This window comes from Pseudoliparis swirei, chromosome 10 (assembly GCF_029220125.1).
Source record: "Pseudoliparis swirei isolate HS2019 ecotype Mariana Trench chromosome 10, NWPU_hadal_v1, whole genome shotgun sequence".
Lineage (NCBI taxonomy): Eukaryota > Metazoa > Chordata > Actinopteri > Perciformes > Liparidae > Pseudoliparis > Pseudoliparis swirei.
Genome location: NC_079397.1, coordinates 3,211,573 through 3,232,684, shown reverse-complemented (window position 1 = coordinate 3,232,684; position 21,112 = coordinate 3,211,573). Strand labels below are relative to the sequence as shown.

General features: G+C 41.1%; 2 protein-coding genes across 4 annotated transcripts in view; one reads left to right on the top strand and one right to left on the bottom strand.

Moving 5' to 3' along the window:
* Positions 1–9,180, top strand: part of rassf3 (Ras association domain family member 3) — a 41,994-nt gene extending 32,814 nt beyond the window's left edge. For all 3 annotated transcript variants that reach the window (XM_056425068.1, XM_056425070.1, XM_056425071.1), the window contains 5 exons: positions 4,020–4,127; positions 4,671–4,844; positions 5,402–5,489; positions 6,738–6,853; positions 7,283–9,180. In XM_056425068.1, coding sequence (XP_056281043.1) covers positions 4,020–4,127; positions 4,671–4,844; positions 5,402–5,489; positions 6,738–6,853; positions 7,283–7,459 — 663 coding nt within the window. In that variant the 3' untranslated portion in view covers positions 7,460–9,180. The remainder of the gene's footprint in view (positions 1–4,019; positions 4,128–4,670; positions 4,845–5,401; positions 5,490–6,737; positions 6,854–7,282) is intronic.
* Positions 9,181–11,640: 2,460 nt separating this feature from the next.
* gnsa (glucosamine (N-acetyl)-6-sulfatase a) lies at positions 11,641–20,711 on the bottom strand. The gene is made up of 14 exons (XM_056425343.1): positions 20,452–20,711; positions 19,888–19,947; positions 19,579–19,785; positions 18,819–18,884; positions 17,868–17,966; positions 17,337–17,504; positions 17,161–17,243; positions 16,144–16,262; positions 15,967–16,070; positions 15,800–15,901; positions 15,087–15,197; positions 14,866–14,976; positions 14,282–14,442; positions 11,641–13,543 (listed from the first exon to the last, which is right to left on the bottom strand). The coding sequence occupies exons 1-14, from the start codon at positions 20,578–20,580 to the stop codon at positions 13,480–13,482; spliced, it is 1,584 nt and encodes a 527-aa protein (XP_056281318.1). The 5' UTR covers positions 20,581–20,711; the 3' UTR covers positions 11,641–13,479.
* Positions 20,712–21,112: the final 401 nt, after the last annotated feature.

Here is a 21,112-nt window from a genome sequence, read left to right as displayed (position 1 = left end):
TATGGCCGACCCATTGTTATTAACTGGGCGCTTGACCTCTGTATTATTTCTTATAAGCAAGACATGTTCATGACATATAATATTTAAATTCTCAAACACATTGAAAACGATGAATAACTAAACCACAAGCCAAAAACACAGGTACTGCTCTAGCCTGGAGGTCCGAGTGTTTTTAGAAGTTGGGCTACAGATAATAGGCGCATGTTGTTACTGAATAGTTGATCCAGTCGTCGGCGCTGCATAACTCAGACGGGTGGATCTATAAAGGCTTTAACTCGGCTGCCGTCTGTCTGCCGTCCCGGCCTCCATTAGCCCGGGAAGGTCCACTCGAGACGAGTTGGTCTCCTCCATTAGCCGAGGGTCGTCCCCTGCAGAGGAACGGTGTGAGCACTGCATCTCTGTGGCATGTGCCTCCATTAGTGCAGGAATTCTGGGAGGAAAGGTGTGGTCGACATCGACTTCCCCCGGTGGACGCAACAGGAAGTGACCGGGAGGAGGGAGGAGGGGAGAAAATGGACATAAGATGCATTTAGAGGAGACTAGAAATGTCAATAAAGTTGATCCAATGTGAATTTAAAAAGATTTTTATAGAAGTTATTTATGTTTGAGGAGTTTACAGGCAACTGTTTATGCTTTTTAAACCGGAAATATAGTTTCTAATAATGAATTGATGATTAATATCGATCTCAATTGACAGAAACGGTATCAGGAATTTTTTTCCAGCTTCTCCGAAGTGAGTTTTGGGGTTTTTGGACGGTTGATCAGACAAACTGAGACATGTGTCGCCTTTGATTTTATATTTTCTGATATTTTTATTGACCGCACTGGGAGAATAATCGATTATAGAGAGTAAAAAGTCACAGATAACTAAATTAACTCTTTCTTAGAGTAATCTGTATAATTTAGATTCAAGGAAACTGAAAATAACTTTTGAAGGAAAGATTTTGTCAAAATAGTAGAAGTTGAGTGTCAGACGGCCAGTATGACATGACCAGTATAAACTCCCTTTCTAAATGACATTTCAAACACACACAAAGTCATGAGGAGCTTCAGTAAACACAGATGTTATAAAACATCCGTCTTGACCTTTAGAAAAAGAAAATAAATGTGGGTTAGACACAGTTTAGCCTCGTAACGCGGTCCACTGCTTCAGGGTCTATTTCGCTGAGCTCGGCGTGTTTTGTCTACACACACACACACACACACACACACACACACACACACACACACACACACACACACCTACATAGTGACGTCATATATTGACAGATCGTGGATGCAGACGAGTGTGACGGTGTTTAACAAAGACAGGAATGCTGCAGCTGTGTGTCTGTGTGTGTGTGTGTGTGTGTGTGATAAAAGTTTGAAAAAAAGAAAACGCCATTTCTTTCCTCACGCAGACTAAACTTTCAGCCCCCGTGTTTATTTCTGAAACCGCGGTCGTTGAACCCAGAGGCTCCGACAAAGAGATGAAGATACGACTTCGTCTCTCCATCCAATCTTCTCTTTCTGTCTGCTCTTTTTGTTTTTTTTGTTCTTTTTTTCCTTGTTCCTGGTCGCTCCGGGACCAAAGAGTCGGTTCCTTTTGAGGATTTTAAATAAAGTTTATTTGACCCACAACAGCGTGAGATGCAGACATCAGTGATTTAACTTAAAGATGGAGACACGTGAGACGACTGGTCGAACGCCAGCTGCTTTGTACTTTCCTTCTCTCCTCCTTCTCTCCTCCTTCTCTCCTCCTTCTCTCCTGCTTCTGTCCTCCTTCTCTCCTCCTTCTGTCCTCCTTCTCTCCTTCTCGTCCTCCTTCTGTCCTCCTTCTCTGTCCTCCTTCTCTTCCTCCTTCTGTCCTCCTTCTGTCCTCCTTCTCGTCCTCCTTCTGTCCTCCTTCTGTCCTCCTTCTGTCCTCCTTCTCTCCTCCTTCTCGTCCTCCTTCTCTCCTCCTTCTGTCCTCCTTCTGTCCTCCTTCTCGTCCTCCTTCTGTCCTCCTTCTCGTCCTCCTTCTCTCCTCCTTCTCGTCCTCCTTCTCTCCTCCTTCTCGTCCTCCTTCTCGTCCTCCTTCTGTCCTCCTTCTCGTCCTCCTTCTCTCCTTCTCGTCCTCCTTCTGTCCTTCTCGTCCTCCTTCTGTCCTCCTTCTCTCCTCCTTCTGTCCTCCTTCTCTCCTCCTTCTGTCCTCCTTCTCTCCTCCTTCTCGTCCTCCTTCTCTCCTCCTTCTCGTCCTCCTTCTGTCCTCCTTCTCGTCCTCCTCTCCTCCTTCTCGTCCTCCTTCTGTCCTCCTTCTCGTCCTCCTTCTCGTCCTCCTTCTCGTCCTCCTTCTGTCCTCCTTCTCGTCCTCCTTCTCGTCCTCCTTCTGTCCTCCTTCTCATCCTCCTTCTCGTCCTCCTTCTGTCCTCCTTCTCGTCCTCCTTCTCGTCCTCCTTCTCTCCTCCTTCTGTCCTCCTTCTCTCCTCCTTCTCATCCTCTTTCTGTCCTCCTTCTCTCCTCCTTCTCGTCCTCCGTCCCGTGTTGATCTTCCGGCTTCAGTGGGAGGATTCGCCGCGCTCTCAAACCGGAGCGTGACCTCATCGTGTTGCAGCTCGTTTGTTTTGGGATCTGGTCGCCGTCTCCCAGTTCCTCTTCCCCTCCCAGTTCCTCTTCCCCTTCTGAGCGCCGCTATCCACACCCAGAGGGAAGCAATGGAGCCTTCTGATTGGCTTCAATCAAACAGAATTAGAGACGCCTTCAAATATTGTAAAATATTCACATTCAGGTCGGAGCTATTTGCACTTTTGTAGTAAAATCGACTGTAAAAACTCAACTTATGTCCCTCTAACTCCCATTTAAAGACAGACGTGCTTGAATAAGTGGTTTAACTAGTCAGGAAGTGATGAAGTCACTTAAAAAGATCGAGCACGGCCACGAGAGGAAGGATTCCCCGGAGGGAGTGGCATCAACTTTATTTGTTATTGTCCACTCCCCTCCCCCACTAGTCTGTCTGTGGACGGTAAGGAGGCGAGATAATCTCCTTTCCTCGCCACGCCCTGTAAACAATGAGCTTCGACTCGTCTCACCTGGCAGGTGCTGAAAGGAAAAGAACTGACCGGGGAAAAGGTCAAGCTGAGCGTCACAATTCAGTTTAAATATATTAATCTGATTTCCTCAGATTCACGATGTTTGTCATCACTTCCTGGGATGATTTTAACTGTCTTTTCTTTTTTCGTAATCGTTCTAAAATGTGCTTATTTTCACCAAACAACTCAAAGATATTCAATTTACTTTTATTTAAAACTGAGAAAAGAAGCAAATGGCTTTTGAGAGTCAATTCTCCCTCAATAAAGTACTTTAAATGATTAGTTTATCGTCACAAATGACACTAAAACAGCTGCTGAATGCAACCTAATAATCCCAATATTAATCTGGCAATAGATTACGATAGAAATGGAAGGTTTGTCTTTTAATCTTCAATAAACATCCAGTTTCTAGTTTTCAGCTGCTGCAAATTCTCTTTCAATCTTATCTAAACACGCGATGACAGACTTGTTTAATGTTGTGGGCTTACGTAAGGCCCGTGTGCGTGTGTATGTGTGCACGTGTTGCATTGGCACCTTGTCTTTCTCTCTTGCAGTGTGTGTTTTCCATATAAGGGTGCATGTGCCTTCAAAGCCTCCCTGGATCGTGTGTGTGTGTGTGTGTAAATGTGTGTGTGTGGTTTTTAATAGGCGTCGAGTAGGCCTGCACTATGCCCATGTAAGCACACACACACACACACACACTCTGGGGCATTACAGTCTGAAGACACACACACAGATTAGATCTATAAATCTGTTTACGTCTCTCAAACCTTTTGAGGTTGACTTTGTTTGTTTTTGTTTATTCTTTTGTTTGCACAACAAAACCCGAGCGAGTCCGAAGAAAAGCTCGTTGTAAACGGATAAAGACGAACGCTGTAGGCGTGGATTAATGCTGCAGCAGATGTTTCCTTCGTCATCATCAGTTCATCTATTGATGAAGAATTGTGTCCCCCTCTTGTCTTTATTCCCCAGGAGGTGCAGAAGGAGAGGGAGCTGAGGACGGAGTTCAGCAGGGAGGAGATCCGGCAGCGCATCGAGCTTTACAACACGCTGACCAAGGACCACCTCAAGATGACACTGGTGAGCACACACACGCACACACACACACTCACACACACACACACACAGGCACAGGCGCACACACACACACTCACACACACACACAGGCACACACACACAGGCGCACACACACGCACACACACACACACAGGCACACACACACAGGCACACACACAGGCGCACACACGCACACACAGGCACACACACACACACACACACACACAGACCTCCAGGCCCCACATGCAGTAATGAGGTTAAGGCGCAGGCCGTCCGTCCTGTGAACTGGGAGGACTGGGAGACGCTCTGTGGTCCTCTGGTTTATATTGTTGTTAATTTACTTTCATACAAAGTTTTAAGTTCACTAAAGTCTCAGAGTTCTGATTTTGTTTTTGATTTTAATTCATTTTACTGATGTTTTCACTATTTTTTCAATAATTGATTATTCAAAAATAATCTCTCTCTTATCTCTCTACTATCGCTTCTCTCTATTATCTCTCTTAACTCATTCGTTCTCTCTCTCCCCTCCTCTATCTCCCCCCCCCCCCACCCCTCTCTCTTTCCCAGAACCCTACTGGTGTGTATACGGGCTTCATGAAGGTCCAGATGGACCTGCGGAGGCCGGTGACGGTGCGGGGGGGCCAGAGGGGGGCGGGCGGGGCCCGGGTGGAGGAGGCCTTCTATCTGCCCAGTGGGGTCACCAACACCCTCCACATCAGCTCCAATAACACCGTCAAACAGGTGGCTCACACACACACACACACACACACACACACACACACACACACACACACACAGTGATGAGGGTCTGGTGACAGACGGGTGGAAGTCAGCCGGCTGATGTTGAAGTTTAATTGAATCACGTCTGGATGTCTTCATTCTGATTGGCTGTCGGGTTTCTGTTCATTATAAATCTGATAATTTAACAGCAGACCAAACGTAATAAAGATAAGAGGTTTATTTAAATTCTCTTTTAAGAACACAGACGACTCGATTCAAGGCAAAGAAAGACGTTCAAACAGTATTCAACACGCTGAAGGGACAACCGTGAAATGTACATTAATATACATTTAATACAAAGTAAATGTAACACAAAGCTCGTCGTAAAAGTCACATGTTGGACTATAAATACGATAATGAACTCTGAGCTGTTCTGTTCTAGAGAATAATGCACGCAGCTGTTGTTTGTACCCTATTAAAAGATTTAACAACTCAAATATATATACTACGTTCACAATGGTGCCGTTCATGTTTTGACTAGTGTGTGTGTGTGTGTGTGTGTGTGTGTGTGTGTGCAGGTGATCGCCGCCCTGCTGAACAAGTTCACAGTTGCAGACAACCCGGCAAAATACGCCCTGTACAAACGCTACCGCAGGGAGGAGCAAGGTAAGAGAGTGTGTGTGTGTGTGTGTGTGTGTGTGTGTGTGTGTGTGTGTGTGTGTGTGTGTGTGTGTGTGTGTGTGTGTGTGTGAGAATGCCCTCATGTTGCTGGATGCTGCAGGGCGCTCCCCACTATCAGCAGCTCAGTAGGATTACCCACACACGTGTGTATGTATGTGTATATATACACACACACACACACACACACACACACACAGAGGTTCTTTATGAATCAGGCAGCTGTTGCTTGATTTCAAATATCATCCACAGCGTCTCCAAGAAAGGGAAAAAAACGCCGTTCATGGATCTTATTCTATAAAACAACCGTGAGAAGATATTTAAACAAATGTTTATTTAAAAAAAACTTTTACAAATATATTTTGAAGTCTGATTTTTATTAGCTCGCTGCTCTCCAAACTGCTCTGTTTCTTTTCTTCTTCTCATTACTGGAGACTCATAAAAGACTCGTCTAGACGTTGTGTGACCGCGCACACACACACACACGCACGCACGCACGCACGCGCGTGTGTGTGTGTCGACTGAGCTTCGTATTAAACCCGAAGCTGTAAACTCAAATCGGTGACTTCGGTCTCTTAAAGGGACAGTTGTGTTGTTGTTTACAGCACATGCTAACTGTTCCCCCCGTCTTCAGTGTGTATGCTAAGCTAAGCTAACCGGCTGCTTGGCGAAGCTTAATATTTACACCATTACACGACTATTATCAGTAAATATGAAGCTACATCCGGCAGCTTAGCGTTAGCTTAGCATTAGCTTAGCGTTAGCTTAGCATTAAGAAGTTGTTTCAACACATTTAGCAGATTTAATTACATTTATTTGATTTACCTTTTCCAATTACCAACAACATCGACCTCTTCCTCTCACTCTGTCTTTGTGAGTTACTGAGGTCCTTAAATGTGCCGCACCCATCCTTTCATCTTCTGCCCGTTCACACACACACACACACACACACACACACACACACACTGCAGTGACCGCAGTGGTGCCGGCACGAGGCTTAAAGGACGGCACATCGTGTAGCACATACATTAATCTGTGTGTGTGTGTGTGTCTCTGTGTGTGTGTGTGTCTCTCTCTGTGTGTGTGTGTCTCTCTCTGTGTGTGTGTGTGTGTGTGTCTCTCTGTGTGTCTCTCTGTGTGTGTGTGTGTGTCTCTGTGTGTGTGTGTGTCTCTCTGTGTGTCTCTCTGTGTGTGTGTGTGTGTGTGTGTGTCTCTCTCTGTGTGTGTGTGCTGCAGTGTACGTGTGTAAGCTGGCGGACGGCGAGCAGCCGCTGTTCCTTCGCCTCGTGGCCGGACCTGAAGGCGACACGCTGAGCTTCGTACTCAGAGAACAGCAGACGGGCGAAGTCATGGTAACGCTTCTTCTTCACCTCCTCCACCTCCTTCATCTTCTTCATCTCCTTCACCTCCACCTCCACCATCTCTCCGCCTTCTTCAACACATTTACAGTTAAATGTGTATTCCTATCATTCCCTTTCTCTCCTCTTCCTCCCTCCTCACCTTTTTTCATCCTTCTCCTCTTTCCAATACTTAAAGCCTCTTATTCTTCTCTCCTCGTTGTCGTCGTCGTCTCCTCCTCGTTGTTGTTGTTGTTCTTCTTTTTCTTCCTGTTCTTCTTGTTCTTCTTTTTTTTCTTGTTGTTGTTGTTCTTCCGTGTCCTTTTCCACTTTTTTTATTCATCCATCTTTTCTGTCAATAAACTATTACTGTATATAAAACTATTATAATTATACTCATGATTTAAGGAAAACAAACAGAGTGTTGTTGTTGTTTCTCTTCAGTGGGACGCGTTCTCCATCCCCGAGTTGCGCAACTTCCTGCGGATCCTGGAGAAGGAGGAGAAGGAGCAGCAGGAGGCGGTGGAGCGGCGCTACGACGCGTACCGCCTCCGACTGCAGGAGGCGCTGAGGGAGGCGCGGGGGCAGAGGGGGCCCTCCTCAGAGGAGTCGCCCTCCTGAGAGGAGTCGCCCTCCTGAGAGGAGTCGCCCTCCTGAGAGGAGTCGCCCTCCTCAGAGGAGTCGCCCTCCTCAGAGGAGTCGCCCTCCTCAGAGGAGTCGCCCTCCTCAGAGGAGTCGCCCTCCTGAACCGGGACCGCTGCCCCCTGCTGGGCCGGAGGAGGTGATGCGTTACTTTTATTTGTTTACGCCTCCTACGGGGAGAAAGATGTATATGGACGGAGAGAAGGAGGTGAACGCAGAGAGAGAAGAGAGGAGCGCCTGGAAGAGAGGGGGATGATATAAAGAAGAGGAACTGACGGACGGCAAGCCACCAGGGACAAAAAGGACAAAGTCTGGATGCCGGAGTTTAAACGGATTAAAGACGTGAACCAAAGAGACTTCACTGTGCCCTCCTCCTCCTCCTCTCTCACTCTATAATTTATATAATTCCTCTTTTCAGCCTTGTAATGACTCGAGGACACATGTTGAGTTAGAGGATTATTTTGTTTTAAAGATCTGTACATATTTTTTTAATTTATATGGGTGAAACTTTTTTCATTTTTTTAATTGTGTTTTGTTTTGTTGAAACAAGTCTTATTTTTATTAGTTTCTTTTCGAACAGAGGCATTGCACCAATGGTTGACTAGTTTAACACAAAATACACAAGAGGGCTAAAATATATATAAATAAAAGATTTAGAGAAAACACTGGAAGTGAAGAAGGAACGACGAGCTGCGGAGTCAACAGAGCGCAAACGAAAAATATGACTTTACTTTTAATGCTTTTATTACAACATAAAGATGGTAAAATAAACAATAAAATACCCACAAATAAGTAAAATTGTGATACATTTATCAATTAATAATATGGTTTCCTTCTTGCGTCTTGAATGGCTAATAATTAGTAAATTAAAGACCCTTTAATAACAATTTGATATTTAATTTGTTAATGTAGCTTCTTATCTTTTTATGAATAAAAGTACATTTTAATATCCTTAAAAATAACATTTTTTATTTTATTTTGTTCATTAATTGGCACATTTATTAATGAATACGGTCAAAAAAGCAACACAATGTTATAAAATACAAATTGATTTCTAATGCGTAAAAAAATAAAATATTGCTCTCTTTAATTATTAATATTATTATTATTATTTGTATATTTTTTTATTTGACACTGCAGACTCCGTCGCCCTGAATGTCGTGACGGAGGTCCAGAGAGTTTAAAAAGAGGTTTTAAAGCGACTGAAACACAAACTTTACCGACTTCAGGAGAAACTTTTATCTCTTATTACCTCGCTGAGCGCAGAATGAAACATTCTATTCACTTTTGGTTGTAACGATTGTTTGTGATGGCGAGCGGGGATGAACTTTGGGAATTGAAGCCTGAGCGGACTTGATGTGGTTTGGATAGATTTGACCTTTTGACCTTGAGTGGTCAGAGGAAGGAGCGTCAGCTGGTTTCTGGAGGTTGACCGAGCAGCGTAGAGGAAGTAGAAGAGAACTGGAGCAAGGAAGATATATCAGGAAGTCAGTGACCGTAACTGCTTGTGACCCACCGCTGATCATAAAGAGGAGGTCAGAGGTCGGAGGTCGTGAGCGCCGATGGCTGCAGAGCAAGATGGCGGTCGCCCGTCTGTCTGCAGACGCTCATTTTAAAAAAGCATTTAAAAGCTGCAGCTGTGACCTCCTCGTCAGCCCGGTGGATACAAGTGGAAGATATCAAAGAGGAAAGAAGGAAAGGATGGAAGTGTAAGGTAAAGAATGGAAGAACATCAAGTCAATGAAAGTTATGCAAGAAAAGGTTGAAAAGTTGTTTATGGAAAGTAAATCGCTGCCTTAAATATCTATATATTTAAATGTATATATATTATTTAGATATATATTTATACATATTTCTCTATATATTTATATATAAATATATTTGTTTATATGAATATATATATATATAAATGTATTTATTTATATAGATCTATACATACACATATGCAATGTTGTGTTTCGTATTATGCAACTTTATCATTTGGGGCTTAGAGACCAAAGAGGTTTAAATGTAGTTTTGTAGATATTTCTGTTTTATTTTTGCTTTTCTAATCGGCAAATTTTCAGACATGAGACAAAACTACGACAATCACGTTTGAAAAACTACAAATCCTTTAATGAAAAGTGTCAAAGGTCATAAAAGATGTCAAATGCTTTATTGCTTGTGGGCGGCTTTAGCTCAGTGGGGTAAGAGGGCCGTCCTGCAACGTGTGGGTGTTGGGTTCGATCCCCCTCTCCCCCCAAGTTTTGCAAGTCGAAGTCTTTGAGCTGAGCAAGGCACTGTTGTTGCTTTGGGCGCTTCTGCAGCAGCCTGCCTTAATAATAAAGGAAAGGATGGGTTAAATGCAGAGAACTAATTTCCCCTTGGGGATTAATAAAAGTGTATATTCTTATTCTTGAGGTACTGAAAGAAGTACAACACCGCCGCCTAGTGGACAAACACTGCAACTCCTCATTTCAGTGTCGAACTATTTTTTTAAATTATAACCAAAGATATTTTTGTGGTGTTGCCTGGAGCAAAACATGTGATGGGGCCTTTTCCCACTGGAGGGAGAACAATATATAGTTATTATTTTATTAAAAGGGGTTTTAACCTCGTTTATTCTACTCTCAGACACTAATGCTGGGGGAGCAAATACAAACACAAAGGTCAGAAAGGTCATCAAGGGTTTGACTTGTAAAGCTCAAAATGCTTAGACCTTCTTTTGCTTCCCTGTTATTTAATTTAAAATTGAGACTAAGGTCTGCATGGAAACAGAATCAATCTTAAAGCCATGTTGTTGTTGTTGTATCTGATAAACAACTTTTAACTGTTAAAACACATCAAACCGGACGAGTTGTATAATTTTTTTTGGGGCACTTTAACTTTGAATTCAGGGAAAACGGGTGTTATTTTTAATTTTCCTTTTTTATGTTTTTCTCCTGTTGCCATTTCAACATATAATACTGTCATCTTCTTTTGAAAATCTGGTTAAGCTCCACTCCTGTTTCTACGTGTTTAGTCAGTTATTTTAAGCTCGTGACACGGCTCTGTGTTCAATAAGTTTAATTGTTTTATATTCAAATGTCATAAAGATGATTGTTTGTCACTGGAGAAAAAAAGCAATTAATCAATCAACTGAAAACACAATTAAAGGTTTTAATTGGTTGCTTGTGGGGAAAGAAATGCTCTGGTTTCAGCCAATCGAATGAGAGTATTCCCCAGGTTTCCTCTTGTGAAACATGTCCTGAAACACGTCCCAAATTACCTGAACAATTATTTTATAGATGCAAATATTTATTTTCTTGACTTCAGTCGGACTATATTATCTCGTTTAGAACCGAAGAACTTTCTGAAAAAGGAGACGATCAATTCACCGAGACGAGGCAGCAGAAGACAGATTTCACTATTTAAAATTTAGTTTAATTTTTGCCTTTTTGTCCTCGATGTGCCCGTTTCATTTTATTCTGTCGAAGCGTCGACGGAGGAAAGAAACTCGAAGATTTTATTTCTGTCTGTTTTCTCTGAATCGTTCTTAAATAAAGGTTCAAACAGGAGGGCTTGGTTTTTATTCTCTTCTTCCTCTTCCTTCTTTTTGTTCTTATTCTCATTCTTGTTCATCTTCTCCTTGTTCTCTTCTTTTTCTCATTCTCCTCCTTGTTCTTCTCATTATTCTTCTCGTTCTTTTTCTCTATCTTTTCATTCTCGTTTCTTTTCTTTAAGATGTAAGTGGGACGAGAGCAGAAATTAATCTGCATCTCTTTTGATTTACGTCTTAAAAACCTTAATAAATAAATCCCTCAAAAACAAACTAACAATGTTCACTTCCCAAAATAAATAATTTAGATTTGATAATTTATCCATAAAGGAAAAGCTATTTGAAGGTATTCTGGCAGCTCCTCCTCCTGACCTGACACCCTACCCCACTAGAGGAAGCAAGCTAACGCTGCTTTCAAAATAAAAGCTCACTGTTTTGGTTATCACATTTTCAGGTTATAAAGGAAATGAAACATTCTAAAAAATAGTTGCCAAATACTTAACAACTTCTGTTTAACTCAAACTTTAGAATTTAGATGAACCCTAAATTTCAATAAAATGTCAAAATATCCTTAAAATATGTATATAGGAATATCTAAATATGTTTTTGCTTGTAATATATTCATAAACTGAGCAAGACATCGTGAAGTTTAGAGAATCTCTTTATTTGGACAAAAAACAGCCAAAAATTACATATTCATATCACATGAAACTATTCTAACAGGACAATTTCATAAAACTAAGAGTTTCAAAATAAATCACATTCCGACAGATTTAAAAAGTGCATCAGTGAATTGAAACGAGAGGAAATCTTCATGTTTGTCACATTAATTCAGTTCTGAAAGAGGAAGAAAGGAGGCGTGGAGAATAATAATAAATGTTAATCCGTTGATTCACGTTTTGCGGTTCCTCTGATTGATTAGTCTGAAAATAATTCACATTAAAAAAATACAGATTCAGTCTTATAACAAAATGACTGAATGTCATTCAATACTTTATATTTATTTTGCTTCAGAAGTAATCAGATTTTTGGTTGGACGTTAATCTACACAGATTTGATCAGTTTCAAAATAAAATAATTTCAAATGTATCGACCTTTTGAAATAAATGTTTATGGAAAAATAAATATCCAAAGAAAACAATTAGTTTCCTTTAAAAAGGAGATAACTTAAAAATAGAGATTTCTTTATTTGGCGTAAAAGAAAATTAAGAATTGATTAAAAAAATATTTTAAACAAAGATAACGACTGATCTAAAAGTGAGAAAAGGCCTTTTTATGGCTAAATAAATCTATTTTTCTGAAATTAATCTCCTGAAATAATGTTTCATATTTGGCTCAGTGGAACGATAAACGATAAATAGTTTTAGGTCGTCAGTGTTCCCTCCTTTAACATAAAAATTCATGTTTTTCTGTCCATTTAAAGTGACAGTCGTGACAAATAAATTCGGTATGAAACGTTCAAGACTCGATGAATTAAAATCCAAATTTATTTAAGTCGGATCTAAATAGTTTTATCTCAAAAAAAAAGGTACAAGATCAAATTAATCTGGCAAGATTTACTTTTTTTTTTGCTGCTCATTTAAAGTTTTGCTGTTTATTTGTCTGATTTATGGTGACAAAAATAATCTGAAACTTAAAAAACTAATCGTTATAAGATTTTCCTTTTTAAAGTCATGTGATCGTTACCTCGCCATCATCGACTTCTCACACGCACAGAATACTCAAGTTTCTGACTTTCATTTTGAAAAAAATAATAATTTAATTCCTCCTACGTGGTTTTCATGGCTTATAATTTTTTTTAAATAATATTCTAGTTTAGATGGAAGTTTATACTCAAATGAACGGCATGTAAACGTTAAAGTGATTTACCTCAAAATCAGATGGAAGTTCATATTTATTTATGCATCGTTAACCTGGTATTGATTTCCATCAGGCCAAACATTCAAGAGCTGAGAATTAATTCATTCATAATTGATATTTTTAGTAATAATGTCACAGCTGGTAATTTAAGAAAAAAAAGCTAATTTTTCATAAATGTATGAACTTTCGCGAAAGATTATTTTCAGGCTTGGCACTTTTTGCGAAGTTTGGACAAATTATATTTCAGCTCAACGATTATTTGAAGAAATAAAGCTAGATTGATAACTGCGAGAAAACGTCCGAGTTCGCCGGTTCCCTCTTTGATCTCGATTGAAATTCTTGAGGACCAACATTTTAAATTCAAATAATGAAAATAAAAGACCTTCGACGAACCGGCCACTGATATGATGTTAAACTAAAAACAAGATGAATGGCTCGAGGCTGTAAATTTACGACCGCCCGGTCTGGAAGCTTTAAAAAAAGGGGGTCCAGCACCCAGAGGGGTCTAGCACCCACCTGGTCCCTTTTTCATCAGGAGGCCTGAAAACAAGGCAACAGCAGCACGAAAAGGCCCGAAAACAACAAGACAACACAGCCCCTCCTCTTCATCTTCCTCTTCGTACTACTTCGTCTTCTTCAGCCGCCGGCTGCGGCTCGGAAACATCTGCCGAGGGTCAAATTTATACCTGAAGACACGAGACAGAGGATTAATATTCTGTGTTAGAGAAGCTGTTTAACACGAAGGCTCCAGAATAATAATTATATATTTAGTAACATCATTTTTATTTCGTGGGTCTGTAATATCAAAGTTGTGTAATTCCGTACTAATTATTTGATGATAGAGACAGTCGAATTAAATAAAATGTGAAGTTTGTCTCAACATTTATTGAGAATAAAATTTTCTATAATAATGCATGATTATTGTATTGGATTTTAAAACGAGCTTTTATTTTGAAAAATCTAATTTGTTGAAAAATATTTTCAAAATATGTTTTTACTTTTTAAATGTTGTATTCACTGTAGTTTAAAAAAAAGTTTTTAACCAAAAAGTGTTTATTTTTAACATTTTAAATTGTCAGATAAGACTACAAATTACAAATTTGTTTGTTAAATATTATTCAGAAATTCCAGATATGTGACATTTCTATTTTTGTATGTTGTTAAAATTAACTTTAAATTAGAGTTTAAATATAAAAGTGTTTATTTTTTAGATAAAACGTTACAAATTATATTAAAACATTATTATTGTATTTTCTGGCCATGGAAGCTAAATTAATGCACCAGATTCTTTTTAAATGAGTATCTTGTGTTATCTTTCTATATTTTCTTCATGTTTTTATAACCTAAAGATGTTGTGACCTCATCACAAGTGGACAGCGTGTCTCTAAAGTTCATATAAATATAAACGAGTCTCTCTCTCTGACCTGGCGTCGTACACGCCGGGCGTGCGGCACGACGGCCCGGAGCACGACTGCAGCATCATGAGCCGGTGGTTCATCTTCTCCAGGACCTCCTGGTCGATGGTCTTGGCGATGTTGGTGAGCTGGTAGGGGTCGGCGGTCATGTTGTAGACCTCCACGAACACCTGCAGGGGGCAGCAGACCCCGAGAAACCACGTCAAGACAAGGAAGCTGAAATTATGCATTCGGCCACGGGGTGGCGCCAAAGCAGAGGAAACCTTCACGAACTCGTGGCTTTCAAAGCACTTTATTTAATAAAAGTAGTTCATCCACATTTGAAACAAAAAAGTTATTGATAATATAGATATCTGTTCATTTAGAATATTTCAAAAACATTTTCTTCACAAATGAGTGGGTACAAATATTTAATATTTGTATGTATATATTTAAAAAATATATATATATACAAAAATAAATTATACAATATATATATAATAATTTTTTAATCTATATATATACACACAATATATATTATAGATATAATACAAATAGATATATAAATATAAAAATATGATATAAATATACTTAATCAAAATAAATAAACGAACCTCGTTGTCGTCAAACTCGCAGTACTGCATGTTGACAGAGGGGGCGACGGTCCGCACACAGGCGTACGTGTTGTTGTACGAGTCCTCGCACACACAGTCGGGGAAACACTCCTGGAGAAACAGACGACGGGTGGGAGAGAGGGAATATGATAATTAAGCTGCTTCTTTATTAAATAAATACAAGACGTAAACAAATGGTTATTAAAAGTGTAAAGTGTTACCGAGACTCCGGGGCCGAGCAGCGGACACGCCGGGTCGGTCACGTTGCTTCCTTCTCCTTCGTACTCCACCAGGACGTCGGTCCTCCAGCTGCTGCTGTTCACCTTCCCCTCCTGGAGGGAGGTGGGGGGGAGGGGGGGGAGAGAGAGATTTGAATTATCATTATATTTTGGTGACGACCATTTATTAAGGTTTTCTACTTCACCAACGTAACATTTTAGATTAGGTAAATTTTTTAAATGAGGAAAAATATATATATATACACATATAATTTTTTTATTTATAAATATATATATACACACATTTATATATATAACATATAAATCGATATAAATATATTAAAAGATATATTTATGAGAAGTTTATATATCTATATATATAAATAAATATCTATATGACAAGTATGTATATATATATAAATAAATATAGAAGAAAAAATATCTATATATGACAAGTATATATATATATAAATAAATATATATTTAAAAAGAAATATCTATATGTATATATGAGAAATATATATATTTGTTGTATTTATTTTCTCAAAAAAAAGATATTCAAAAACAGATAGACCGTTGAGGATTCATTTTGGAAACAGGTTTGTGAAACCGTCATCAGGACGCGCTTCCTCCCAGCAGCTCGTTCTAAAAGTCTATTAAACGTGACTAACTTGTAGAAAATTGTTTCTGTTTTTCATGAATCAAACACGACTCACCATCAGCGGCAGGAAGGACGTCCCGTCCATCTGCGTCTTGTCGATGTCGTGGCCGGCGATGTCCAGGATGGTCGGGCCCAGGTCCACGTTGGCCACCGGCATCTGAACCACAGCCACTGGTTTAGTTCAGAGTGTGTGTGTGTATGTGTGTGTGTGTGTGTACCCACCCGGCTGGTCTGGTTGGGCTTGATGTTGGGCCCTCGGACCATGAGAGGAACCTTGATGTCGAACTCGTAGAGCTGACGCTTGTCCAGGGGAAGAGAAAACTGACCTGCAGAGAGAAAACACAACGAAGGGTTAATACATCGTGTGTGTGTGTGTGTGTGTGTGTGTGTGTGCCATACCCGTGTGGTAGCCGTTGTCGGAGGTGAAGAACACATACGTGTTCTCCAGCTCCGCTCTGACCTCCAACCTCTTCACGAGCTTCTCCACCAGGTCGTCCACCGACAGCAGCGTGCGCCACCTAGAGGCCGGAGAGGGCAACTACACGTAAAGACAAGCACACGGGAAGAGAGGACAGAGAGAGGGAAGAGGACAGGGAGGAGGAGGACAGAGAGAGGGAAGGACAGGCAGGAGGAGGAGAGAGGGAAGGACAGGCAGGAGGAGGAGAGAGGGAAGGACAGGCAGGAGGAGGAGAGAGGGAAGGACAGGAAGAGGAGAGAGGGAAGAGGGCAGGAAGGAGGAGGAGGAGAGAGGGAAGGACAGGAAGGACGAGGAGGAGAGAGGGAAGAGGACAGGAAGGAGGAGGAGGAGAGAGGGAAGAGGACAGGAAGGACGAGGAGTAGAGAGGGAAGGACAGGAAGGACGAGGAGGAGAGAGGGAAGAGGACAGGAAGAGGACAGGAAGGAGGAGGAGAGAGGGAAGACGACAGGAAGGAGGAGGACGGAGAGAGGGAAGAGGACAGGAAGAGGGAAGGACAGGAAGGAGGAGGAGAGAGGGAAGAGGACAGGAAGGAGGAGAGAGGGAAGAGGACAGGAAGGAGGAGAGAGGGAAGAGGACAGGAAGGACGAGGAGTAGAGAGGGAAGGACAGGAAGGAGGAGTAGAGAGGGAAGAGGACAGGAAGGAGGAGGAGAGAGGGAAGACGACAGGAAGGAGGAGGAGGAGGAGAGGGAAGAGGACAGGAAGGAGGAGGAGGAGAGAGGGAAGAGGACAGGAAGGAGGAGGAGGAGAGAGGGAAGAGGACAGGAAGGAGGAGGAGAGGGAAGACGACAGGAAGGAGGAGGAGGAGAGAGGGAAGAGGACAGGAAGGAGGAGGAGAGGGAAGACGACAGGAAGGAGGGAAGAGGACAGGAAGGAGGGAAGAGGACAGGAAGGAGGAGGAGGAGAGAGGGAAGAGGACAGGAAGGAGGAGGAGACTCACCTCTTCCTGAAGACGTCGTCCAGGAATTGAACCGACGAGTTGGTCATCGGGGTTTTGGCCTGACGGATCAACCAGTGTTTGTCCTGGAGGGAAAGAAGAGGCATTTAAATATATATATATTTTTTAAATGAAGGGAGGAGGGGTCCTTAAATGAAGGGAGGAGGAGGGGCCGGTACCTTGCCGTGGATGTTGAAGTTGGGGCCCCGGGGGGCCTTGGTGCTGTTGAAGCGATGCTCGTACTGGGGGGCCGAGGTCCAGGGGGAGTGGGGGGCCGGGATGGAGACCAGCATGAAGAACGGCTGGAGGCTCGACTTGTACTGGAGGAAGTCCAGAGACCGGTTGGCCTGAGGGGGGAGGGATGGAGGGGGAAAAGGGAGGAGAAAGGAAGGAATGAAGAATGAGAAAGGAAGAATAAAAGAATGAAGAGAAAGAAAGAAAGGTAGGGAGGAAAAAAAGGAAGAAGGAGAAATGAAGGTCGGAAGGAGAAAGGGAGAGAGAAAGAAAAAAAAGGAGAGAAGGAAGAAGGAGAAATGAAAGTAGAAAGGAGAAAGGCAGAGAGAAAGAAAGAAGGAAAGAAGGAAGACAGAGTATCAGAATCGTGACTTCAGAAGCTTAAGAACTAACTTCTAACATTCAGAGTATTTAAAAAGCTACACAGTCTGTTATTGAACTCCATGTGTGAGAAGAGGGGCGTTTGATCCGCTCACCAGGACGTCCGTCAGGTAGTCCTTACTGTAGTCCGCTCCGTGGGCCTCGGCCTTCCCGTTCACAGACAGAGTGTAGTTGTAGTATTTAGAGTTCTTCTCCTGGAAAACACAACAACAACTTTATGAAATACTCTTATAGTGAAGTTGGGGACGCAGTGTGTGTATATATATATATACACACACACCAAAAACAAAAATATATATATATATAAATAATAAAATATAATATATAACAAAAATATATATACACACACACATAATATATATACACATATATATATATATACACACACAAACTGCCTGACCTTCTCGTGTTGATAAGCCGTCATGAGGTTTTCGTTGTTTGTTCAGTCACAGCTGAGATAAACTCGTCTGCCGTCGTATTTTACAGCCGTGACCTTTGACTTCTGTGAACTAGTTAAAGAACCGTCAACTAAATCTATTTTTGGCTCTTTCTGCAGCGAGCGTCCAGTCACATGACCACATGGCCTGAACTCAAGTGTCACGCTTTAGGAGAGAAACTCAACTTCCCACGGAGACGTTGGTGAGCTCAAACATTATTATTTTAAAAAAGGGTTAAAATGTTATTTTCTGAAAGAGTTTACAGAAACCCTCGAACACAACAAGAAGTGCATCATGGGACATGAGAATTGTCCACTGGTGTCCAGGGAAGGGTCAAAGGTCACCACAGAAAAACAAGTGTGGTAATAATACAATCGACACTTTCATGTTGTGATGATATTTGGCAACCCCTGTGGACGAAAGAGGTACTGCGTCTGAGAACTCGACTTCCTTTAGAAAAGCTCCAGTTGGACAGCAGCAGCTTCTGAGCTGGATTTTAATGGGTTATATTAACTTAACCATTTTAATACCTCGATTCTGACCAAAAGTGGACCAAATATTTGAGACAGGAAGTAAATGTGTGGCTTCAGAAGATACTTTCAGTCGTACCAGTCCGAGCCAGTGGTTCCAGCCTGGAGGAACGTGCTCCACTCCACCGGCCTCCGCGTGCCCGTACTGAAACACACAAATAGTGCCATGTGTATTAGTTTAAAATACACACCAACAAGATGAACACAGCAGCACAAAAAACAAGAACCAGAGGAATATAAATAAATGGTAGAAACGATGGTATATATATATACATATATAAATATAAACAAATATATAAATAAACAAATGTAGATATATACACATACAAACAAAATCCAGGAAGGCAGCCGCAACAATTTATTGCATTCAATGATAAATATTGATTTGTTTCAAAAGATGCCTCACACACGCTTTTTCATTCTATTTTCAGCTTTGACCAAACGTCGGACACGAGTGCTGCTGACCTGTGACGAGGAAACGAGTGAAGAAACACTGAGATACAAGGAGGGAGGGAGGGGAAGTTAGAAAACAGGGTCGTCCGTTTGTTATTAGGTTCTCCATTCGACCGTCTGTCTATCACAAGGGATGACGCAACTCTGACAGCTGGACTTTAACATCACTTTATAAACACACGACAAAACATCTTGTGACTGCATCCATCAGCTGTCAATCCCCTGGAGGCAACTATGTATTGCAAACAAAGCTCTAAAAACAATGTTTACGGGTTATTAGTTGATAAAAAAGAGCCGTTGTGTGGATCCCGGCGTCCGTACACATTTAAATGAACAGGAAGTCAATCTGCGATGACGTAAACATGATTTTTTAAAAAGTGAATTACCTGGTTCAGATACTTCCCGGCGAAGAAGGTCTGGTAGCCGTCGTCGGCCCGCAGCAGGGCGGGGAAGGTGTGCGCCTCCTGGCTCTTCTGCCAGGCGGTGCTGCTGCAGTTGCCCTCCAGCGTGTTGTTGATGACGTGGTGGTTGTGCGGGTACTTCCCCGTCAGGATGCTGGCTCGACTCGGGCAGCACAGAGGGCTGGCCACGAACTGGAGGCGGGGAGGGAAACACCCGTGTGTCAATGTCTGCATCGGGTTTTCTTTCATCCACTTCGTCTTGATGAAGATGAAGAAGATGATGATGATACTTACAGCGTTTGTGAACGATATTCCTGCATCGCCAATGAGTTTTTTCGTCTTGGGGAGGGGAGTCTGGAAGGAAAGTATCCTCTTATTAGGCAACAAGTTCCCTTTTTACACTTTCATAAAATTCTTGTTTTAAGGTACTATTTTATTTGTCATAATATATTGAACATGTTCCTATTTTAAAGTGTGTCTATTAATATGACTAATATATATATATAGTCACGCATCAATCAACAGACACAATTTCTTGTTTGTGAAACACACTTTAAATAAACAATGTTATATATATATAAATATGAATGAATAATAAATAAATCTTTAAAATATATATATATATAAATATATTATAATATCGTACAAATATACATATATTTTTTAACTTGTTAATCATTTATTTATATATATATATACAAACATTGTATATATGTATATTATCTAAATATTATATATATTGTGTAGATGTGCAAGAGCAAAGTCACGACTCTCTGGTACTTAAAAACACACGTACACAAACAAACAAACAAACACGCACACGCACACACGTACACGTGCACGAAAGGAACAACTCACCAGACCCCCGATGGCGATGTCCAAGTCGTCGGTGAGGATCAAAACAATGTTCGGTCTCCGGGATGATTTCCCAAACACGCCGTTGCTCCACAGCGTGACGCAGATTAACAGGCAACGTAATAAACCCATTTTATTTTACCAAACTAGTGACAAACTGTCGCCGCTGTCCTCTCCTCCTTTCGTCTCTGCGACTGAAATGTTGGCGACCAGGAGAATATAAAGAACCCGAGACAGACTCGGCCCTGTTTCTGTTGCAGACAACACTTCCTTGTTTCCTGGTCATGTGCTTCTCGGCTACGGAAGCCCGGATCACCTGATTTGAAGACGTGACGACGCCCCCTCCCCAGCATGACTAATGAGTAAAAATAACTGTTTTCCTTCTCTTTTTTTCTTCTTTTTTTAACTCTATCATGTTTGTTTTATGTTTTAGTTCTACGTTGCTCTACTTAAATATGTTGTAAAGAAATTAATATATATTGTATATATATATATATATATATATATATATATATTTTATATATATTTTAAGTTTATATATATTTTTTTATTTAAATTTAATTATTTATTATTTTTATTTAAGGATTCAAGGATTTTTTGTTTTCATTATGCACAATTAAATTCAGTTGTAGTCCATTTGTATCTCAACATACGTATGACAAAC